The sequence below is a fragment of the Erythrolamprus reginae genome, chromosome 3, assembly GCF_031021105.1.
Source record: "Erythrolamprus reginae isolate rEryReg1 chromosome 3, rEryReg1.hap1, whole genome shotgun sequence".
NCBI lineage: Eukaryota > Metazoa > Chordata > Lepidosauria > Squamata > Dipsadidae > Erythrolamprus > Erythrolamprus reginae.
In genome coordinates, this window is record NC_091952.1 from 191987725 (window position 1) to 192007716 (window position 19992).

The window sequence follows — 19992 nt, forward strand, 5'->3', positions numbered from 1 at the left end:
CACAATGCACAATATATTTAGATTTCATTTTGTTTGAAGCAACTTCTTACAAATTGCCATTAATTTGTTTTAATAAAATAATTTAAGCTGCTTCTACTTTCACCTGATTTCAAATTAAATGAGTTATATTGGTTGGCAATGACATTTTTAATACAATTATCAAGTGCAATAAACTTGTTTTAGATATATTATGCGGGTACTAATTATTTCAACACCAATTCATTTTAGCAACACATTCTATTTGTAAATGAATGCAAATGCAAATTGTACAATTGTTTTGTATAAAAATAAAATAAAATAACATAACAGATTTAAGAACTATTATCATTAGTTATCCTTAGATTTTTTTTAAAAAAAAAACCATCCTCCAAAGTGATGTTATATTAAAGGAACAGATGCTTTGGTATTTTAAAATAAAGGCTGACTACATTTGATTGTGCATTACCATTGCATTAAAACAAAATCTGAACAGTGTATGAAAAAATAAAGGTACCTAAACCTCTGCTGGCAATATCCATAGATATTTTTGGCAGCACTCTATTGTTTTCTTTTCAGCATTTTTTTTTTCAACTTCCCAGCTTAGCCAACAATTATGGAATACTTATGTTGTTCCCCCATTCAACCAGGCCAATTTTGCTTGGTTTCTAAGATCAGTCAAAGTTAGCTACGGGTTACATCTGCGATTGCAAAAACAATTTTTGTGCCAATATTATGGAAGAGCTTTGACACTATAGTACCTGTTTCAGTTTCTAAGCCTGGCATTCTAATTCCCTAGCAGTCTTCCAGCCAAATTATAGTTAGGATTTGCCTATTTTAGTTTCTGGTTACAGTTTCAGAGGCTCGGGTTTGTAAGTGGAAAATGGTTCTTGAGAAGAGACCAAAAAATTAGTTTCTGAGTAGACAAGTTTGACTAGGCATTGCCATCTAAGACCTGAAAATTCAAGTACTTACTTTGTTTTTCCTAAAAAAATCAACTAATTTATTTTCTTCCAGTTCCTCTCTACGTGTACATCTAAATAAAGAGTTCACTCTTTATCCTGCTATTTCTCCCTCCTTCCCTTTTCATAAGACTTGATATGGGAAAAGAAGCCAGCACATTTTTTTTTCAAGTCTGAAGACAGGAGGAGGAGGAGGAGGAAGAGGAAGGGAGGGGAATGGGAAGGGGAAGAAGAAGAAGAAGAAGAAGAAGAAGAAGAAGAAGAAGAAGAAGAAGAAGAAGAAGAAGAACAACAACAACAACAACAAGAACAACAACAAGAACAACAACAAGAAGAAGAAGAACAAGAACAAGAAGAAGGTCACAGCGCAGATCACTGGCGGTAGCTTCATTTTCAGTTATATCACTTACCTTCTAATGTATAAGACAATACAAATACCTCTGATGATAACTGTTACTAAAAGAATGAAAAATGTTCAAATAAATTCTAAAAGCCATGCGCTGTATGTCTTCTCTACTCTTTTTTAACAATGCTAGTTTTAGAACATTAAAGGAATTAAGAAAATTAGAATGGATGTTGGTCCTTATCTGACACGTCCCTTCTCATGCAGATCAATGGGGGATTTTAGGATGGGTCACTCTAGTCCAGCGGTCCCCAAACTATGGCCCGTGGGCCGCATGCGGCCTGCTGAGGCCATTTATCTGGCCCGTGGGTGAGTGACAGGAGCTCTATCACTGTATTGAATAACACATCCCTGGTAATGGCCTCCAGTTGATCATGAAGTTGAAGCAAATCAAGTAGAATTGTACACATGCTAAAGAGAACTCCAGAACCAGAAAACAATCAACAGCAGCAAATGAAACAACCATCTCTACCACCCTGAAAAAACACCAGACCACACACCAGGCAGGGCTGGACTCCCCTGTCAATCCGCACGAGAAGGGATGTGTCTGGCAAGAATCAATGACCATTTTCCATGCTCTGATCGGCGGGGGAGTCCAGGATGGGACAAACCAAACAGTTTGGCAGCCTCAAGGGTGGGAAATGGTCTCGTCTGGAACTTCTGCCTCCACCAAAACCTGTTGGAGGATCCTCATGCCAAAGGCAGTCTCAGATGAAGCATAAACATTAAGATGATAATGTTGGATAAATGGAGACGGGTATGACTAGGTCACCACTCAGCAGATTTCCTCTACCGACACCTGAGAGGCCCAGGCCACTGCAGTGGCCACACTCCTAGTTGAGTGGGCCTTGATGCCCCAGGCACCAGCAGTGCCTGAAGCTTGTAGGCCTTGGCTGTACATACAGGCCTGCAGCCACTGACCCATCATGGAAGGTGTTACATTTTGGCCCAGAGTTGATGGCAAGAAAGAGACAAACAAGATTTTGACTTCTAGAAGGAAAAGGGACTAGTGATGTAGATGTGGAGGGGGTCTATCTCACATCCAGGGTATGCCACTTGCACTCCAGGGAGTGACTAGGCTTTGGAAAGAAGTCTGACAAGATAGACTCCTGAGCTCAGTGAAACCAGGAGCTGATCTTGGGAAGAAAGACAGGATCACCCTGTTAGAATGGAAAACACAAAGGTCCCTATGTACCAACAGCACTGCCAACTCAGAAATCTGTCTAGTATCCACCAGCCACCATCTAGATCAGCAGGACAATAGACTGATGGTCCTCCAGACCGTACAGTGTCAGCAGTTTGCCATGACTGTACCATCTAGCCAGGAGAGCATTGTGGCAATGGTGCTGCCATCTCACTGCTGGCAAAAAGGCTGTCTCCTAATCTGACAAATTCCTTCTCCAAGGCTCTTTGTCTCTGCTGTTCTGCCTTTTCTTCCTTCCTCGATAAGGACCAGTGAAGACTTGACCCTAATTTTTGCTGCAGCTGCCCGCTCCGCAGCTCTGGGTCTCACTGAAAATCTGCTAGAAAGTTTGGATGCTAGGGGTCACCATGAACCCCTTTGTGACCTCCCAAAGCCATATCTGTCCTTTTCCATTGAGAGGCAGTCAGGAACAAGCCAGGTAAGAGGCTGGCAAGCCCAGGCTCCAAATAATCAAGGAAAAAACAAACTGCCGGCAATCAACCCAACCAGGTGTGAAGCTAGGTTAAGGAAAGGCACAAACCTAGTTGCAAAGAGAGGTAGCAGATGGCACTCCTAATTGTCCCGGTGATGGGGGAAAGGAGAATGTGGGAAAGCAACCAAAGCTCTCACTTCACTAGACCTGGACAGGAACTGTAGGGAGAAGGAAAAAGCTTCACCTCTGTCAAAGGAGGACATATTTCCAGGAGGAAGGACCTAGCAAAAAGTGGCAGGAAACCAAAGAAAGACTCTAAGCTACAGAATGATTGCCAGCTACTAAACAAACTGAGTAGACTATAGTGGGCATAATGCCAGGAAGATGTCCTAAACAATAGATCTGTCATATATATTTATGGTAATGATCTGCATTTTTATTTCTGCCTTAGGCACAGAATAAAATATTTGCCAACCGAGCATAACATCATTGGTTGATAATGCTTTCAGCAACAATACTTCATCTTAAAAAATGTATCTGCCGGCATAAAAAAGCAGGACCCAAGGTTCAATAAAACATTGCTTTAATTTATTTACTACCTAACAAAAACACCTATAAAAACCTTAGAGAAACAATCATCCCCTTTTAATCAGGATATGTATAGACTAAATTTATAAATTAAGTAACAATTAACAGATACCTACTGACTATGCAGAGATTAAGGTCTAGCTTCGAACCATATTTAATAGTAATACAGTGGTACATCTACCTACAAATGCCTCTACTTAAGAACTTTTCTAATAAAGAACTGGGTGTTCAAAATTTGTTGGTCTCTTCTCAAGAACCATTTTCCACTTACAAACCCGAGCCTCTGAAACTGTAACCAGAAAAGGCAGGGAGAAGCCTCCGTGGGACCTCTCTCGGAATCTCCTGGCAGGAAACAGGACCTCCACCCTCCCTGTGGTTTCCCCAATCGCACACATTATTTGCTTTTACATTGATTCCTATGGGAAAAATTGCTTCTTCTTACAAATTTTTCTACTTAAGAACCTGGTAATGGAACAAATTAAGTTCGTAAGTAGAGGTACCACTATACCCATATTGTTCTTGAATAATAATAATGATGATGATGATGATGATGATGATAATAATAATAATAATAATAATAATAATAATAATAATAATTTATTATATTTTGTATACCGCACCTCTCTAGAGACTCGGAACAGCTCACAACAATAATAAACAGTGTACAAATCCAATATAAAAACAATTTAAAAACCCTTATAATTAAAATAATCATACAACTCAATCAACCATAATATCTGGGGAGGCCCAAGTTGTGGATCCTCTCCAAGGGGGTCAATAATCCCCCCTCAGGATAATGGACGGACAGATAGAATTGTCCTTGGGAGGCAAAACCCACAGCTACTCCGTCTTGTCAGGGTTGAGCCTGTTGACACCCATCCAGACCCTAACAGCCTCCAGGCACTGGCACATCACTTCCACTGCTTCACTGAAACTAATTTGAATTCTTTTTTAGCTCCAGCAGGCAGTAGTCCCAGACAATAAGAAATATATTTTATAAAAAATTGAAAGAAGTTTTACTAAATTCCTGGTAAGTCCATGCAAGTCCATGCAATCCTTTAAAAACGGAATTTGATGAAATATCTTATCTCAGCTATATTCTGTGTGAATGAAAGCCAAGCATTATAAGAGTTCAACAAAATTCAAGTGAGAGGTTGAAATAAAACCCTAAGCCAGTGATGGCAAACCTTTTTTTCCTTGGGAGCCAAAAGAGCGTGCATGCACGCTATTGTGCATGTGTGAGTGTCCACACCTATAATTCAATGCCTGGGGAGGGTGAAAACAGCTTCCCCCGCCCCCCAGAGGCCCTCCGGAAGCCAGAAATGGTTGTTTTCCAACTTCTGTTGTGCCCAGTAGGCTTGTGTTTTGCCCTCTTTAGGCTACAAAGGCTTCCCTGGAGTTGGGGGAGGGTAGAAAAACCCTCCCTCATCCCCCCAGAGGTTCTCTAGAAGCCAAAAACCAGCTGGCCGGCACACAGATGCATGTTGGAGCTGAGCTAGGGCAACAACCTGCATGCCAGCAGATATGGCTCCGCATGCCTCCTGTGGCACCCGTGCCATAGGTTCGCCATCACCGCCCTTTTCAATTCTATTTAATAAACTTCCTAGAGCCACTTTTTAATTTGTGTGACATATAAGCTCTCATCAAAAACAATCCATGTCCTTCAAATTCAGTAGATAATTATTCTAGGGGAAAGATGATAGTAGAGCTTCCAAGCAAAATATAGCATTTTTATATCTATAAAATATGTAACATTTTCTTGGAAATAACTTCCAAAATTCAGCGATAATGTAAAGATAATGTAGTTCATAAATGTATACCCTTAATTTTTCTCTTAAAACTCTGACACACGTATTAGAATATATATGTTTGTAGGCAGTAATATGTAGAAGTAAAATGCCTTCTTCTATGTGGTTACTATAAAACTTTACTTCATACTAAGAAGGCATTTCACCCAGTCTGTCTTAAATGGTTGATCAGATAGTGTTTTTGCTAGGCAATTTTCATCTTCTGTGAACCACAGCCTGAAAAAATATAGAATATATAGAAATAGAGAAAAAATATAATATAACACTTTCACTAATATAGTATATTTAATTCCTAGGAAGCTCACTATAAGATGTCTACTCAAATATGTAGCCATTCAATTCTATTGAGCTCATATCATATATAAATTATATTTGCTATTTTTTTTGCTCAAAATCACTATAATATATTACTGTAGCTCAGCCTTAAGAATATTAAAAGAATTCTAAGCAAACATAGGCTCAACAGAATATTGAATGTATTACAGTACTTTTAATGATATACAAATTGAAGAAAAAGTTTCCATCTCCCGAATGGCAGACAGTGGACAGTAAATGTCCTATATCTAAACTATGTTAGTTTTATACATGATTTTTTTCAAAATCTTTTCAGTCACAGGCAGGTGTTTAAATTTCTTTGTTAGTCTCTTAAGAAAATGGCTTCAGATATTTAAAGGCACTGATATTTTGTGTTTAAACTGTATATTGAATTACAGATAATTAGTGTAGATTACAAACTTGATCATTAATTAATTGTGTACAGTACAGATGGAAAGGAGGCAATCATGTTTCATTATCTGAGCCTACATCAACAGTGTCAAGTAATGTTGCTTCTACTTCAAATGTGTGAAAAGTGGTTTAGCTTTCTGCCTAATACAGTTGCTACTTACCTTGTGAAAATTTCTGAAATATGCTGCCTTCTCATCTGGAAATTTTTCTAGCCTTCGAGGTCCTTTACTTGAAGCTTTCTTGAAGACCAGCCAACATCGCCTGAAAATCTATACACAAAAAGAAAAAGAAAAATTACCATATTTAGAAAACTCATATTGTAGCCACCTGATAACAACAGAACTTTGATATTGTGAGATTTCCCTCATTTTATTTCTAAATAAATATTTATTTGTTTCATGTATGATACAGATAGTGACATACATTCATTATTTTTAAAGAATTTCATGACTCTGACTTCATTCTTGTCTCAAAAATACCTAAATAATTTGGACAAGAAAAAGTTAGCACATTAACAGTACTTAATTATTTTTCAAGATCATGTATTATATTATTGTGAAATTGGTTTGGGTACACATACCAGATTCACTGATAAACATACCTTGGGCACACTTATTCAGACGTAGAATATATTAAATCAATAGAATAGAATAGAATAGAATAGAATAGAATAGAATAGAATTCTTTATTGGCCAAGTGTGACTGGACACACAAAGAATTTGTCTTGGTGCATATGCCCTCAGTGTACATAAAAGAAAATATAGATTTCTCAAGAATCATGTGGTACAACACTTAATGATGGTCATAGGGGTCAAATAAACAATGAAGAAATAATCAATATTAATAAAAATCTTAGGATACAAGCAACAAGTTACAATAGGCTTTGTTCTGAGCTGAGCATGTACCAGATTGTAGCCAATGTGTTCTTAAAATATATGTTGTACAAGAAAAATCATTTTTATGCATTGGAATATCAGTTTTTAGACATGTTTTAAAGTCAGGTATTAAAGTAAAACTAACAACATTTTATTTGATATTCCTCCAGCCTCTCTTTAGCATTTGCAACTATTTTAACATCACTCTGCATATTCACTAACCAACTTGATCCCAGCCCCTAAAGGAACATAAATTATTTCAGTGTGGGGACTGCACGAGGTGTTTGAGAACAGGCAGATATTCGGATGAGATGGAAATTGAACTAGGAGACTGCACTGAGTTACTTGTAACAGCAACCTTATCCTACATTATTTCTAGAAATAATGATACAATGTGGCAGACTTCCAGTAAACCTAATGGAAAGTAAATATCTAGAGGTAGTGCTTTTCATGTTCTTTGATATTCAGTGTACTTAATTTATAATGGTTTCACTTTCTGATCCTTGAGTAACAAGAGGCTCTTTTGTGTTCTGCATCTCCAAGGTATTAGAATCTCTTTCTTTCTTCTTTGTTAATTTCTCTCGCTATTGTTAATGCTGATCAATGTAGTCAATGTCTGTTCTTCTTTAATCTAATTTACACCTACTCCTTTTTATTTAAATATTTGAAACAGAGGAGATCAAAAGTAATGCTTTAAAATGTACAATATTGTGTTAGGCCTCCAATATTTTCACAGAGACAACTTTTATAGATTATATAATTTATTTTACCCTGAACTTAAAAGTCATTAAAATGATTTTAAAAACCCTTCTGTGCAGCAATAATATATCCAATTATTTGTTAAAAGAAAGCTGTTAATTTATTTCTTTAACTATGGACAATGATAGGCAGGAATTCTTTTCAAGAAGCTTGCCTGTATCAAATTATAATAAAAACAGGAGGTCCTTTTGTCAAAAGTATAATATTTTAAAGAAGATTTTAAAAATCTCATAGTATTTCCATCCTCAATTCAAATGCTAATTCCATCCTCAACTCCATGGTTATTTTTCTGAAAATGAAAATTTGAACGTGTCTAACTAGAAATACAATAGAAAATAAGCAAGGGATGAACTTAAAACTTTTCTTTGCCAACCTTTAGCTATTTCAAACTCCTTGAAGTTTTTAAATATCCACATATCTTTCCTAACTGACTCTCAATGTTAATGACAAAATCCCTGTGACTGAATCTCCAAACTAATTCAATATGCAATCACTTAAATGATAGTTGAGATAAACACTGTGAACTAAATTGAATGACTCTTGGTTATGTCTCAATGAGCCTATTCAAATACAATTCATAATGAGCCTGCCCAAATACAATTCATAATTAGCAAACTATCATGAATTATTACTTGGGACTGCGTGAACTCAGATTTAAAGTATGATGCTTCCACAAAGCTCACACAGGATGACTTTGGGCCACTGTCCAACTTTCAGACTAATTTATTTCAGAGGTTTGCTATAAAGTTAAAATAAAATGAACAATTTATGCTTTCCTGAGCTGCTTGGAGGAAAAATACAATATCAATGAAAAAAACCACTGTCAATTTAGTGTGCACTGACATTATTAAAGTGTTGAAAGCAATGCTATCTGGACAATCTAACTTTGTTAAATGTATTTGCAGCTGAGTGTGTAGCTAAAGTAAATTATAGGCTTTTAGCATTTATTTCAGCTGATAAACAAATCCAACATTTTAAGTTTTCATTGTTTGTTCCAGGATTCTATTTTTGTTTTTAGTTTAGCCTGTAAACAATCAAATAGGCAATTTTTGTAAAGTGGAATAAATAAATAATAAGATCAAGAAGATATTGTGCATTACAAATGAATGTATATTTACCCAAGACCTCTTGTCCAACAGAAACACAGTTGACTATTCAGGTACAGTTAGTTATTGCATTATTTCTGATCCACCATTAGTTGCACCGATTTCTCAAACTTTCTTAGTTCACAACATCCTTACTGTCCCTGTAATCTTTTCATGGCATCTTTAGGCCAAAACTGTGATCAATCTTGAGTTTGGAATTTGCAATCCTATAAATTCCCCTTATATTGTGATCCTGTAGCACCATGGACAGAGTTTGGAAACAGATGTCCTACTGAAGCTGTGAAAATAATTGAAGGAAAAATTCACTCAAATCCACTTAAGAGTTCGATATTAGCTGAGTAGCTCCAATGTCAGAAAATGAGTGATATCCATACTGCGGTATTATAAGAAATGAGTTTGTTCTTGTAACTTCTGAAGAAGTGGACAAGATCCTCTGCAATTTTTCTGTAGGATGGACCCACACCTAATCTGGTTAAAGAAAGCTTCCAGAGATGTGATTGGAGCTTCATCAGAAAAGTAATAAATGTATCTTTGGGAGAGGAACTGTAATGGACAAGCAGGGATTGTTACGCATTTTTGCAAGTGGCAATTTCATAGGAAAATATAGTACACTTCATATATATGGACAATTATTCAACTGTCTCGAATCTCCTCTTCAGAGAAGAGGAGATTGTAGACAAAGTGATTGAACTGAAATTGAAGAGAGCTCTGGATGAAACATTATCTGGACCAGATAATGTTTAGGACTTTAGGATAGTCAAAAGTCCAGAGAAGTGAGCCCAAAGGTTGTCTGAATTATAGTCTGAGGATCGGTGAACTGTAATGAAATTGTCACAAGGCAGCAGAGTTCCCATAGGCAGAAATTCACAGCAAAAAATTGTAGATATTCTGATAAATGGAGTAGTTATTCCTATTGAGGGACAGGCTATGATACAGAGCTTAAGTCACTCAATCAAGGCTGGAAATGACCCTGGTGTACAAAGAGATATGATGAATACCATTACTCTGTTCTCCATTGTACACAGCATGCTCTGGGCCTGAGTGGTCTTTCCAGCTATGACTCTTCATCCCCTGACAATGGACGCAGCTGAACCTGGTGGTTTTTAGGATAGCCTCAGGTGTCTAGATGCTCAAAACTTCCTCAAGCTTCCTCAAAACTTCCTCAAGCTGAGATCCAAACATCTCTATGAAGCAGGCTCAGTTGCGTTAGACTGCTCTGAATTAGAGTTGGCCATGACTTATAATGCATCGGATGGACATTTTGCTTGCCAATTGGTTTCTGGAGCAATTCGCGGGGTGTTTTTCATAATTTGGTACCTAGGTATTTATGCAAATGTCTTTTCCCAGCTCAAACTGTTGAAAAGAGGTTGTAGGCTGTGCTTTCTATGTGTCTCATCAGAGCTCCCAATGCTCTCTGGAATATTGCCACCTGATACTCAATTGGATCCTTTTAGAAAACTGGTGAAAAACTGTCTATTTCTTCAAGTCAGGAAGGCTAGATTGTTTTAAATGGCTCTTGGATAGGAAAATAAGTTTCTTTTTATTCTTTATACTTTTAGTTATGACTTTTGGTTCCACAGACATACTTCTAGTAGTTGTTTTTAATTGACTGTATGTTTTAATCCCAATTATGTCTTGGTGAATGGTCTGTTGCTCAACTGGCAGAATGGAGTGTCCCATCAGTCAATCTTGCTTCACAGAATGTCTCTTACAGGAACTCATCCAGGGTTCAGAGGCAGTGACTTGGTGCCTCTTCTTATATATGTGTGTGTATGTGTATGTGTGTTCGGGTATACATTCATGTACATACAGATGTGTGTGTATCCCTATTTATTTTATAATTAGTTAAATATTTCCATATTTATCTAGCTGACAGTCAATATTCCATACCTACCAATTATACCTAGGAATTCTATCACAAGGGGATTCCCTTCTGTTTATTTTATGTTCTGTTACACCTATAAACAAGTTATTGTACAGATATTTCAAAATAAATGCACACTGACCTAGGAATCATTAGGTTATGTTAATTTATTAGATTTGATTTTCAACAGACCAACACAATATCTATTTGCTGCAAAGCAAGCAGGTTAAGATCCTCTGAATTGTTTCCTTAGAAGATAGATTTTAATATCAATCTAAGATTGTGTCTTAGAGTTCATTCTATCTGTTTATTCCTCTCTGAATCTGAACAATAAACAGGACAGAGAGGTGTGGCACATGGTATTATAAAACCAGATTAATCTAATATTGTGATAACAGGATAGAAAAGTAGATAAAATCATCTTTCCAATCTTCACTTCAGTGTGCACATAATCTGCTTTACATGTTTAATTAAAGGATTTAACACAGACCTACTTTTTCCCATTTTGTGCTCCCTATCCCCTTATTTATACCATGCACCAATTTTGGGGTTTTGCTCCCCTTCCACAGCCCTTTTCTTTCTCCATGTTGTTTGATCTGAATGAAGCATAATTAGAAGGCATGATTGACTGACTATTACATATCTGTATCATGTCAATCCTTTATAAGGATACATTATATTATTTTTATGTATAGTAAAAGCTACACAAGGATCAGCATACATCAAATAAAAGTATGAGATGAAATTGCACAGAAACTATCTTTCCTTTGGTTTAAAGTCTGCCATATAAAACAATTATTACATGCATATGTATTAAGCATTCATATAATGCTTACATTTATTCCAAATAATAATAGAGAAATTCAGACACTGATAAAGTAAATGTAATTTTCTTGCATATAGTTTTAATTAAAATAGTTTTACTAATATACTGGGGATGTATTACAGATACACACAAGCAAAAAAAAGCCTGCTAAAACGAATAAAGAGATATGTAGATATTCATGAGTCCAAATGAAGTCTGGAGGTATATGAATAAACTAAATAAACGAAATTAGAAAGACTTTCTAAAACTGTGATTAGACATTCCATTTACAATAAATGTATCAATATGGTTTACTTCAGCAGTGAAAAACTAATATTGTATTATTAAATATATATATCTCAAATATGTAAGATATCATTGTTCCATTAAAAAGTTTAGACAAAATTAGTATGCTATACCACAAAGCTAATTTCCTTAAAGCAGCCAAGGATAATTTAAAAATCACAAACTTTAGTCTACTACTCTGAAAAAGGCAATATTATTTTTATTTTCTTTTTTAGTTCTTCACATAGAGAAATAGCAGGCAAGTTTCTCATATCCTGCTGAGTCACTACTGACTCTTGGCATCTTCATAACCAGTAAGTGATGTACTCCAGATTGTGTTTTGGTGGCAAATTACAACCAATAATGCAAGTTAGTCATAAAGTAAACAATTGACTGGTAAGGTGCATATTATGCCTTTTCCTATGAACCTTATAAAATCATAATTGACTATTTCACAGAGCAGTACTATCACTATTCTCAATATTGTAGGAGGACAACTAAGGCCCCGATAGTCTGGTAGCATCTTTTTCAAAGTAGCAAATGTTAGTAAAAGTCATAATCTTTCATGAACTCTCTTATCCAATACAGAGTCCAGATGCATAGATACAAAGCATCATCAGGGTCCTTGATGTTTTACACTGAATATTATAAATCAATATGAAGAATATTCACTGTAGTAGCACAAAGAACTACAGTATTCTACATGCAGAATATAGAATATTACTCTACAACTTCTGTATAACAAAGGAACTCATTACTGAGAGGTCATAATGGGTGACACCTTGCACAGAATAGCATGTTTTAACTTTCATTGTACAACTTTCTTTAAAAAAGAAATTAAACTTTAATGTTATACTTACATGTTAGGGTATGGATCTAATATTTGACTGGTTCAAAATTAATCAAATTTGATGCATTTTGACATGAAAATGTTGCCCCAGTACTAATAATTGTTTTGGTACTAGATGTGCTGCAAAACAGCTGTATATCCCAAGGCAGCATACTAGGACCAACATTCTTTATACTCTATATAAATGACCTTTGCAATCACATTAGAAGCGACTGCATTCTCTTCACTGATAATGTAAAATTTTTCAATACCACTGACAACACTGCTACCCTCCAAAAAGACCTTGACTTTGTGTCAGAATGGGCAAACATATGGCAACTCCAAATCTTAATCAACAAATGCTCTGTACTACAAATTGGCAAAAAGAATCACAACGTCAAATACAAGCCGAATAAACAAGACTTTGCAGAGAACCCTCACTCTGTCAAAGATCTTGGAATGCTCATATCAAATGACCTAAGTGCCAAAGCCCACTGCAACAATATCCCCAAAAGACTTCAAGAGTTGCTAATTTAAACTTACGTAGCTTCTTCTCTGGTAGTATCATACAACTAACCAGAGCATACAAAACATTTCCCAGACTAATCCTTGAATACAACTCACAACATATACAAACTCAAAGTGAACCACCTTGGCTGTAGAAAATACAACTTTAGCAACAGAGTGGTTAATGCTTGGAACTCACTATCTGTGGTTTTGTCATCAAACCCCCAAATCTTTACCCTTAGACTGTCCACTGTTGATCTCACCTGATTCCTAAGAGGTCAGTAAGGGACGTGCATAAGCACATCAGCATGTCTACGGTCTAATATTCCCTCTTATCAGTACCCATCTTATGTATATAAACAATGTCATATCTATGTATATTACAAATACATACTTGGCTAAATAACTTAAGTAAGTAAATGGGAGGCAGTTGCAGAGGGTGGACAAGTATGCTGGGAAGGTCACCGCAAAAGGAAACAGCAGACAACTCTTGATGGCAGGACAGGAAGTCAACCATGCTAGGAAGACTGCTGACATAGGAAAAGGGACAGGTAGGAAGTCTTTCCTGGGTGAAACAAGGGAATCATGTGGCAGGTAGCATGGCTTGATGTTAATATTTGATACTCAAAATTAATATTTGCGCATCCCAGAACCAATTAAGGACAAATACTGTTGTATAATATTAACATGTGTGTGTATATGTGTGTGTTACCAAATAAAGTATACCAGTGGTTCTCAACCTTTTTTTCACCACAAGCCCCCTTTAAATAACTTTTGTGGCTATGGACCATGGCCACAGACTACCAAGACTTACCATATTTCTCTGAGTATATGCTGCATATCCCCCCCCAAAGAGGCAGGAAATGTCAATATATCTTACACACTGAATACATCCATTTTTTGCCTCCTGAAGCCCCACCCCCATGTCCCATTTTTGTAAAAAAAACCGGGCCCATTCTTTGCAAAAATGCTGTGGACAGAAGGTCTGGGAATCCTGCAGAAAGCTCCTAGATGCTGGGGGTGGCAGAAATTCCCTCATTTTGTTAAAAAAACAATAAAAAATTGTCAATTTTTTTGCAAAAATTGGGGCATTTTTGCCATCCCCAAGCACCCAGGAGATCTCTGCAGGCCTCCCAGACCCTTCCCCCCCTTTTGCAAAAAAGGGAGGGGGCAAGAAATGGTCCATTTTTTTGCAAAAACTGAGGGGGGTTTGCCTTCTAATTATCCCATCTAGCAAGACTGGATGAAGAAGTTAAAGACCTCTAGTATTAAAGCTGTCAAGTTTGAAGACCCCTGGGCTACGGGTGCAAAGGTCTTCAACCTTGGCAAGTTTGAGTCTTGTAGACTTCAACTCCCATTCCTGAGTTAGCATGACTGGAGGAGGAATTCTGAGAGTCCACAAGTCTTAAAGCTTCAAGTTTGAAGTTTGTTAAAAGTGTACATAGTTGTAAAAGTTATGTATGATTGTAAAAAGTATTCTGCTACACTGGTATTTTATTAAATAATATATTACCACACCATTTGGTTCAGAATACTTTTTTTCTTGTTTTCCTCCTCTAAAGTCTAGGTGCGTCTCATACTCTAAATAATACGGTAACTCAATATTTAAATCATAACATCTCCCTGTGATCCCAGGGGTATACACACAGGTACAGTGATCCCTTGCCACTTTGTGGTTCACCGCTCGTGGCTTCGGTGCATTGTGGGTTTCTGTGAGAGGCATATGCACATGCACGGTTGGGGCTTGCGGTGTCTACCGGGATTCTAGGGCTGCCCGGAAGGTCGGAAGGCTGTCGCGGAGCCGAGAGGGAAGCGGAAGGCTCACTGTCCTCTGCCTTGGTGGCTTTCCTGCTTTGGACAAGATGAGGGGAAGCATGGTGGGCATCTCATTTCTTCCCCTCCGAATCCCTGAGCACTTTCAAGGAGGCGGCTGCAGCAGCATCGATACAATAAGGCTTCGCTGTTTAACATTTCTCATGTGATCTCTGCCTTTAGAAAACCCTTTAATGTTTCAAAAAAGCCTTACATCCCTACTTCGCGGTTTTTTATTTATTGCAGGTGGTCCTGGAACCTAACCCTTGCGATAAACGAGGGATCACTGTATACAGACTACAAACTGAGAACCACTGAAATTCTCTCCTCTCCTTCCCTTCTTTTCCTTCCTTTTCTTGCTAACATTTGTATTTGGAACTGAAAGTGAATTTAATATACGATTTTTATATTTGTTAATTTTTATTTTACTATATCTGTACCAATGGATTTTTTAAAAACTACACTAGTAATTTATTGTTTGCAGTCATATACTGATTTAATACTGATATTTAATACTGCCACTATACAAGTGTTATAAAAATTAATGAGCAACATTTACAAATCAATATACAATAGTATCAGGTATAATAAGAGATTTCTATATCTACTTGATTTTCTTTTTCTCACTCTAATGCTGTTCCTGATATATTCATCAGTTCCTGGTATATTAATCATGTTTTGTAGGACATATATAATTCCACTGACAAATGTTAAAGATTAAAAAAGCACTTAGGCCTAATCCTATTTTTGATACTCCAACACAATGCCAACAACTTTTTCAACATCGTAATGTGTTGCTTGGGCTATTCAATGGTTTCTTACAGCTGTCCATTTCAGCAGTATAAACTGAAATAAATATTCAGTTATTTAAACTTCTAGTGTTTAGCATGGTTTCTGGAACAACGGCAAACTACATTCACTTACATCAGTAGCTAACAACAATGCATTTAGACTTCACACTGTAGTGTGCTCTTCCAACTGTACATCTTGTTGAAATAAACAGCCTGCCTGTTTATCAAGGTTTCATGCAACACAGGAGCACAAGGAATATTATTAATTGGTAAAACTCAGAGCTACTGTATCTCATTTAATATAACTAACATGTTTATTTTCTCATTACAAATGCCTCTGTGAGGAACATCTGAAACAGGATGAAAAAGCTTTTTTTTTATTTTACAGTCACAGGGACTGTGGATCAATGACATTTTAGAAGAATCTTATTTCTCCCAACTCAATTGTAGTCAAATTGGTGTGATAGAAATGTTGGAAAAATAGTTGGAAGCAAAGGCCGGAAGAAATATTACTGTTCTAAATAACCAATGTCCTCTATTAAATCTACTGGAGAAAATCAGAAAAAAATCTGATAAGCTTGAAGCTGACAATACTGTTTTGCTGTTTCTTTTAGGTTTGACTGGTCTTGACTACCTAGTAATTAGTCTGTGTCTAGCTATCCAATATGCCAATTTGCCAAGTAACTTGAAAGTCACAATCCTGAGCTTTTATTAAAAACCATCAGCTTGAGGGCTTCAAAGTCATTTTTAATATGCCAAGTATGCCAAGTAATAATTTAAAATGACAATTACACTTTATATTGTTAAAATACATAGGATAAATCTTTCCTTTGTATCAATTTGTCTTATTTCCTACTGAGGAGAAATTAGTTTTACAAGGAATTCTTTGGAAAGGAATTTGAAATGAAAAGATTGGAGGAATTTATTTATTTATTTATTCATTCATTCATTCATTCATTCATTCATTCATTCATTCAATTTTTATGCCGCCCTTCTCCTTAGACTCAGGGCGGCTTAGAACATGTTAGCAATAGCATTTTTTAACAGAGCCAGCATATTGCCCCCACAATCCGGGTCCTCATTTTACCCACCTAGGAAGGATGGAAGGCTGAGTCAACTTTGAGCCGGTGATGAGATTTGAACCGCTGACCTTCAGATCTACAGTCAGCTTCAGTGGCCTGCAGTACAGCACTCTACCTGCTGTGCCACATCTTCCAAATATTAGAACAGAATAGAATTCTTTATTGGCCAAATGTGATTGGACACCGAATAATTTTTTTCTTTGGTGAATATGCTCTCAGTGTACTGTACATAAAAGAAAATATACATTTTTCAAGAATCATGAGGTACAACACATAATGATTGTCATAGGGGTCAAATAAGCAAAAAGGAAACAACCAATATTAATAAAAATCTTAAGGATAGAAGCAACAAGTTACAGTTAATTCCTTTAATATAGAAGAAGCAGCTACCCATATGGGAAATTGTTCATCCAACTCTAATTCTAGCACTAATTTTAGCAAATCATATTTGGTCAGAGTTAGATGTAACTGAATTTATCCAGTTTGATCCTTGATTTTATGTATGTCATTTTTCCTCAGAAACTATTGTCATTTTTTTAATTCCTTGCCTGGCTTTCAGTCTCAAAGGGAGCGCAAAGCTCCACCTACCTGCCTGGACACCACCATTTGTGTTATTTTAGCCTCTATGCATGCACAAAACGCTTTGCATATGCGCAGAGGGTAAAAGAACCCAAATGGCGCCATCTGGGCAGGTTGGCAGAACCTCACACTCCCTTCACAACCGACACTCCAATGACCTAGGGGCACGAACGAACCGGGAGCATTTCACCCCTGCTGGCTTTGCAGAAATCAAAGAGACTTAATAATAATAATAATAATAATTTATTAGATTTGTATGCCGCCCCTCTCCGAAGACTCGGGGCGGCTCACAACAAGCGATAAAACAATATTGCACTGTAATTAGCTTATTACAGTGAAATTTATTCTTTTCATACCAGTGTTGGTGGTACTAATGTATCAGGGATATGCAAAATATTCTAGGCACAAGCTATTTCATGAATGAAACAGCTATCTGGATACAATATAGTCCAAACCAAAAGATGCTTGTATGAAACAAGCAATGCTATTTTGTAAAGAATAAACAAAAAATGTTGTTGTTCCAGAAAGTGGTTTGCAGGGAAAGGAACCAGAAGTAAGTAGCAGAAGAAAGATGGCAAAGGAAAGATGAATGTAGATTGGGTAGTATGCTAGCCATACAGCAGGAGGGAAATAAGACCCCCCCCACACACCCAGCTTTGTTCTGCAAGTAGTCCTGGACTTACGACCACAATTGAGCCCAAACTTTATGTTGTTAAGTGAGAATTTGTTCAGTGAGTTTTGTCCCATTTTATGACATTTCTTGCCACAGTTCTTAAGTGAATCACTGCAGTTAATAAATTAATAACCCAGTTGTTAAGCAAATCTGCCTGCTCCATTAACTTTGCTTGTCAGAAGGAGATCACATGATTTTGGGACATAGCAATGGTTATAAATAAAAACCAGTTGACAAGCATTTGAATATTGATCACATGTTCATGGGGATGCTGCAAAGGTTGTAAGTGTGAAAAAATGGTCATAAGTCTCTTTATTCACTGGCATTGTAACATTGTAACAATCACTAAATGAACTATTATAAGTCAAGGACTACCTGTAGGTGCACCACAAAACCTTTCTAGGATCCCTCTGGATGTTTTTTGCCTAGTCAAGAGCTGGAAGAAAACATTCTAATAAATAAAATAAAAAGATTTCCATGTTATGTAATGCAAGCTACGCTCCATGTTGTGTTCATGCAAGCTAAGCATTTCCATAGATTAAAATAACCTAAGAAAAACCTACAAATGAAATGGAGAGTGATGTGTAAAACAGTAAAGCAGTAGTGCAATAATAACAGGTAAAAATGAGCAGAAAAAACAAAAGGTTAAAAAAAATAAGGAAGAGCTAGATGCAACAGTAGCTGCATGCTGGATGCCATCTTGCAATTTGATATTAGCAGCAACACTAAATTACAAATCTTGTTAGTTAACTCCCAGATCCTTTAAAACAACAGGCAACTGATAGGGAACTAAGAGAGAAAAGGACATACACAGCAAGCAAACATTTAAGAAGTAATTTCCTTCCGTTCAAGGAAGCTGAATTATCAAAGCTTGACATACAGCTGCAATTAGAGAAGTTCCAAAAATCAATCTCTGAAACTATTATTTATCCCTCTAGACATGTTAAACATAAGCCATAGTTAAACTAACTTATTGTTTCCAACAATAATAGTAACATCAACAACAATACTGTACATACATAGACTTCAGAGGATAATCAAAACTGCAGAAAAACAATTGCTGCCAACCTGCCTTCTATCGAGGACCTGTATATTGCATGAGTCAAAAAGAGGGCGGTGAAAATATTTACTGACCCCTCACATCCTGGACACAAATTGTTTCAACTCCTACCCTCAAAACGTCACTATAGAGCACTGCACACCAAGACAATTAGACACAAGAACAGTTCTTTCCTGAATGCCATCATTCTACTAAACAAATATTTCCCTCAACACTGTCAAACTTTTTACTAAGTCTGCACTTCTATTTCTACTAGTTTTTTCTCATCATTCCTATCATCCTTTTCCTCCCACCTAGGACTGTATGACTGCAACTTGTTGCTTGTATCCTAAGATTTTTATTAATATTGGTTGTTTCTTCAATGCTTATTTGACCCCTATGACAATCATTAAGTATTGTACCACATGATTCTTGACAAATGTATCTTTTTCTTTTATGTCCACTGAGAGCATATCCACCAGGGCAAATTCCTTGCATGTCCAATCACACTTGGCCAATAAAGAATTCTATTCTATTCTATTCTATTTTATTCTATTCCATTCCATTCCATTCTATTCTATACGACTATTTCCTATTTTCCTTATGAAGATATTTACAAACACAGTTTGGAGTAAAATAGCTCCACCTTGAATTCCATGATTGCACATTTTGACAATTATATCAAGTCTGCTTTGCAAGCCCAAAATTATTATCAGTTAAATCACTTTTACTGTACTGTATAGCAAAACATCACAAGATGTAAAGAAGAGCCTAGGCCAGTAGTGAGTTTTGAATTAATTTGCTACTGGTTCACACACACGGTCCCATGTGCGCTACTTTTGCACATGCACAGAAGCATCCGGGGTGGAAGGGCAGAGCCTCCCACTGCTGCTGCTACTGGTTCTAA

The 19992-nt window shown here is 36.6% G+C and overlaps 1 protein-coding gene across 1 annotated transcript in view; it reads right to left on the reverse strand.

The window, feature by feature from the left end:
- DOK6 (docking protein 6) overlaps positions 1–19992 on the reverse strand; it is a 158881-nt gene that overhangs the window by 103482 nt on the left and 35407 nt on the right. The window contains exon 2 of the mRNA XM_070748635.1: positions 6241–6348. Coding sequence (XP_070604736.1) covers positions 6241–6348 — 108 coding nt within the window. The remainder of the gene's footprint in view (positions 1–6240; positions 6349–19992) is intronic.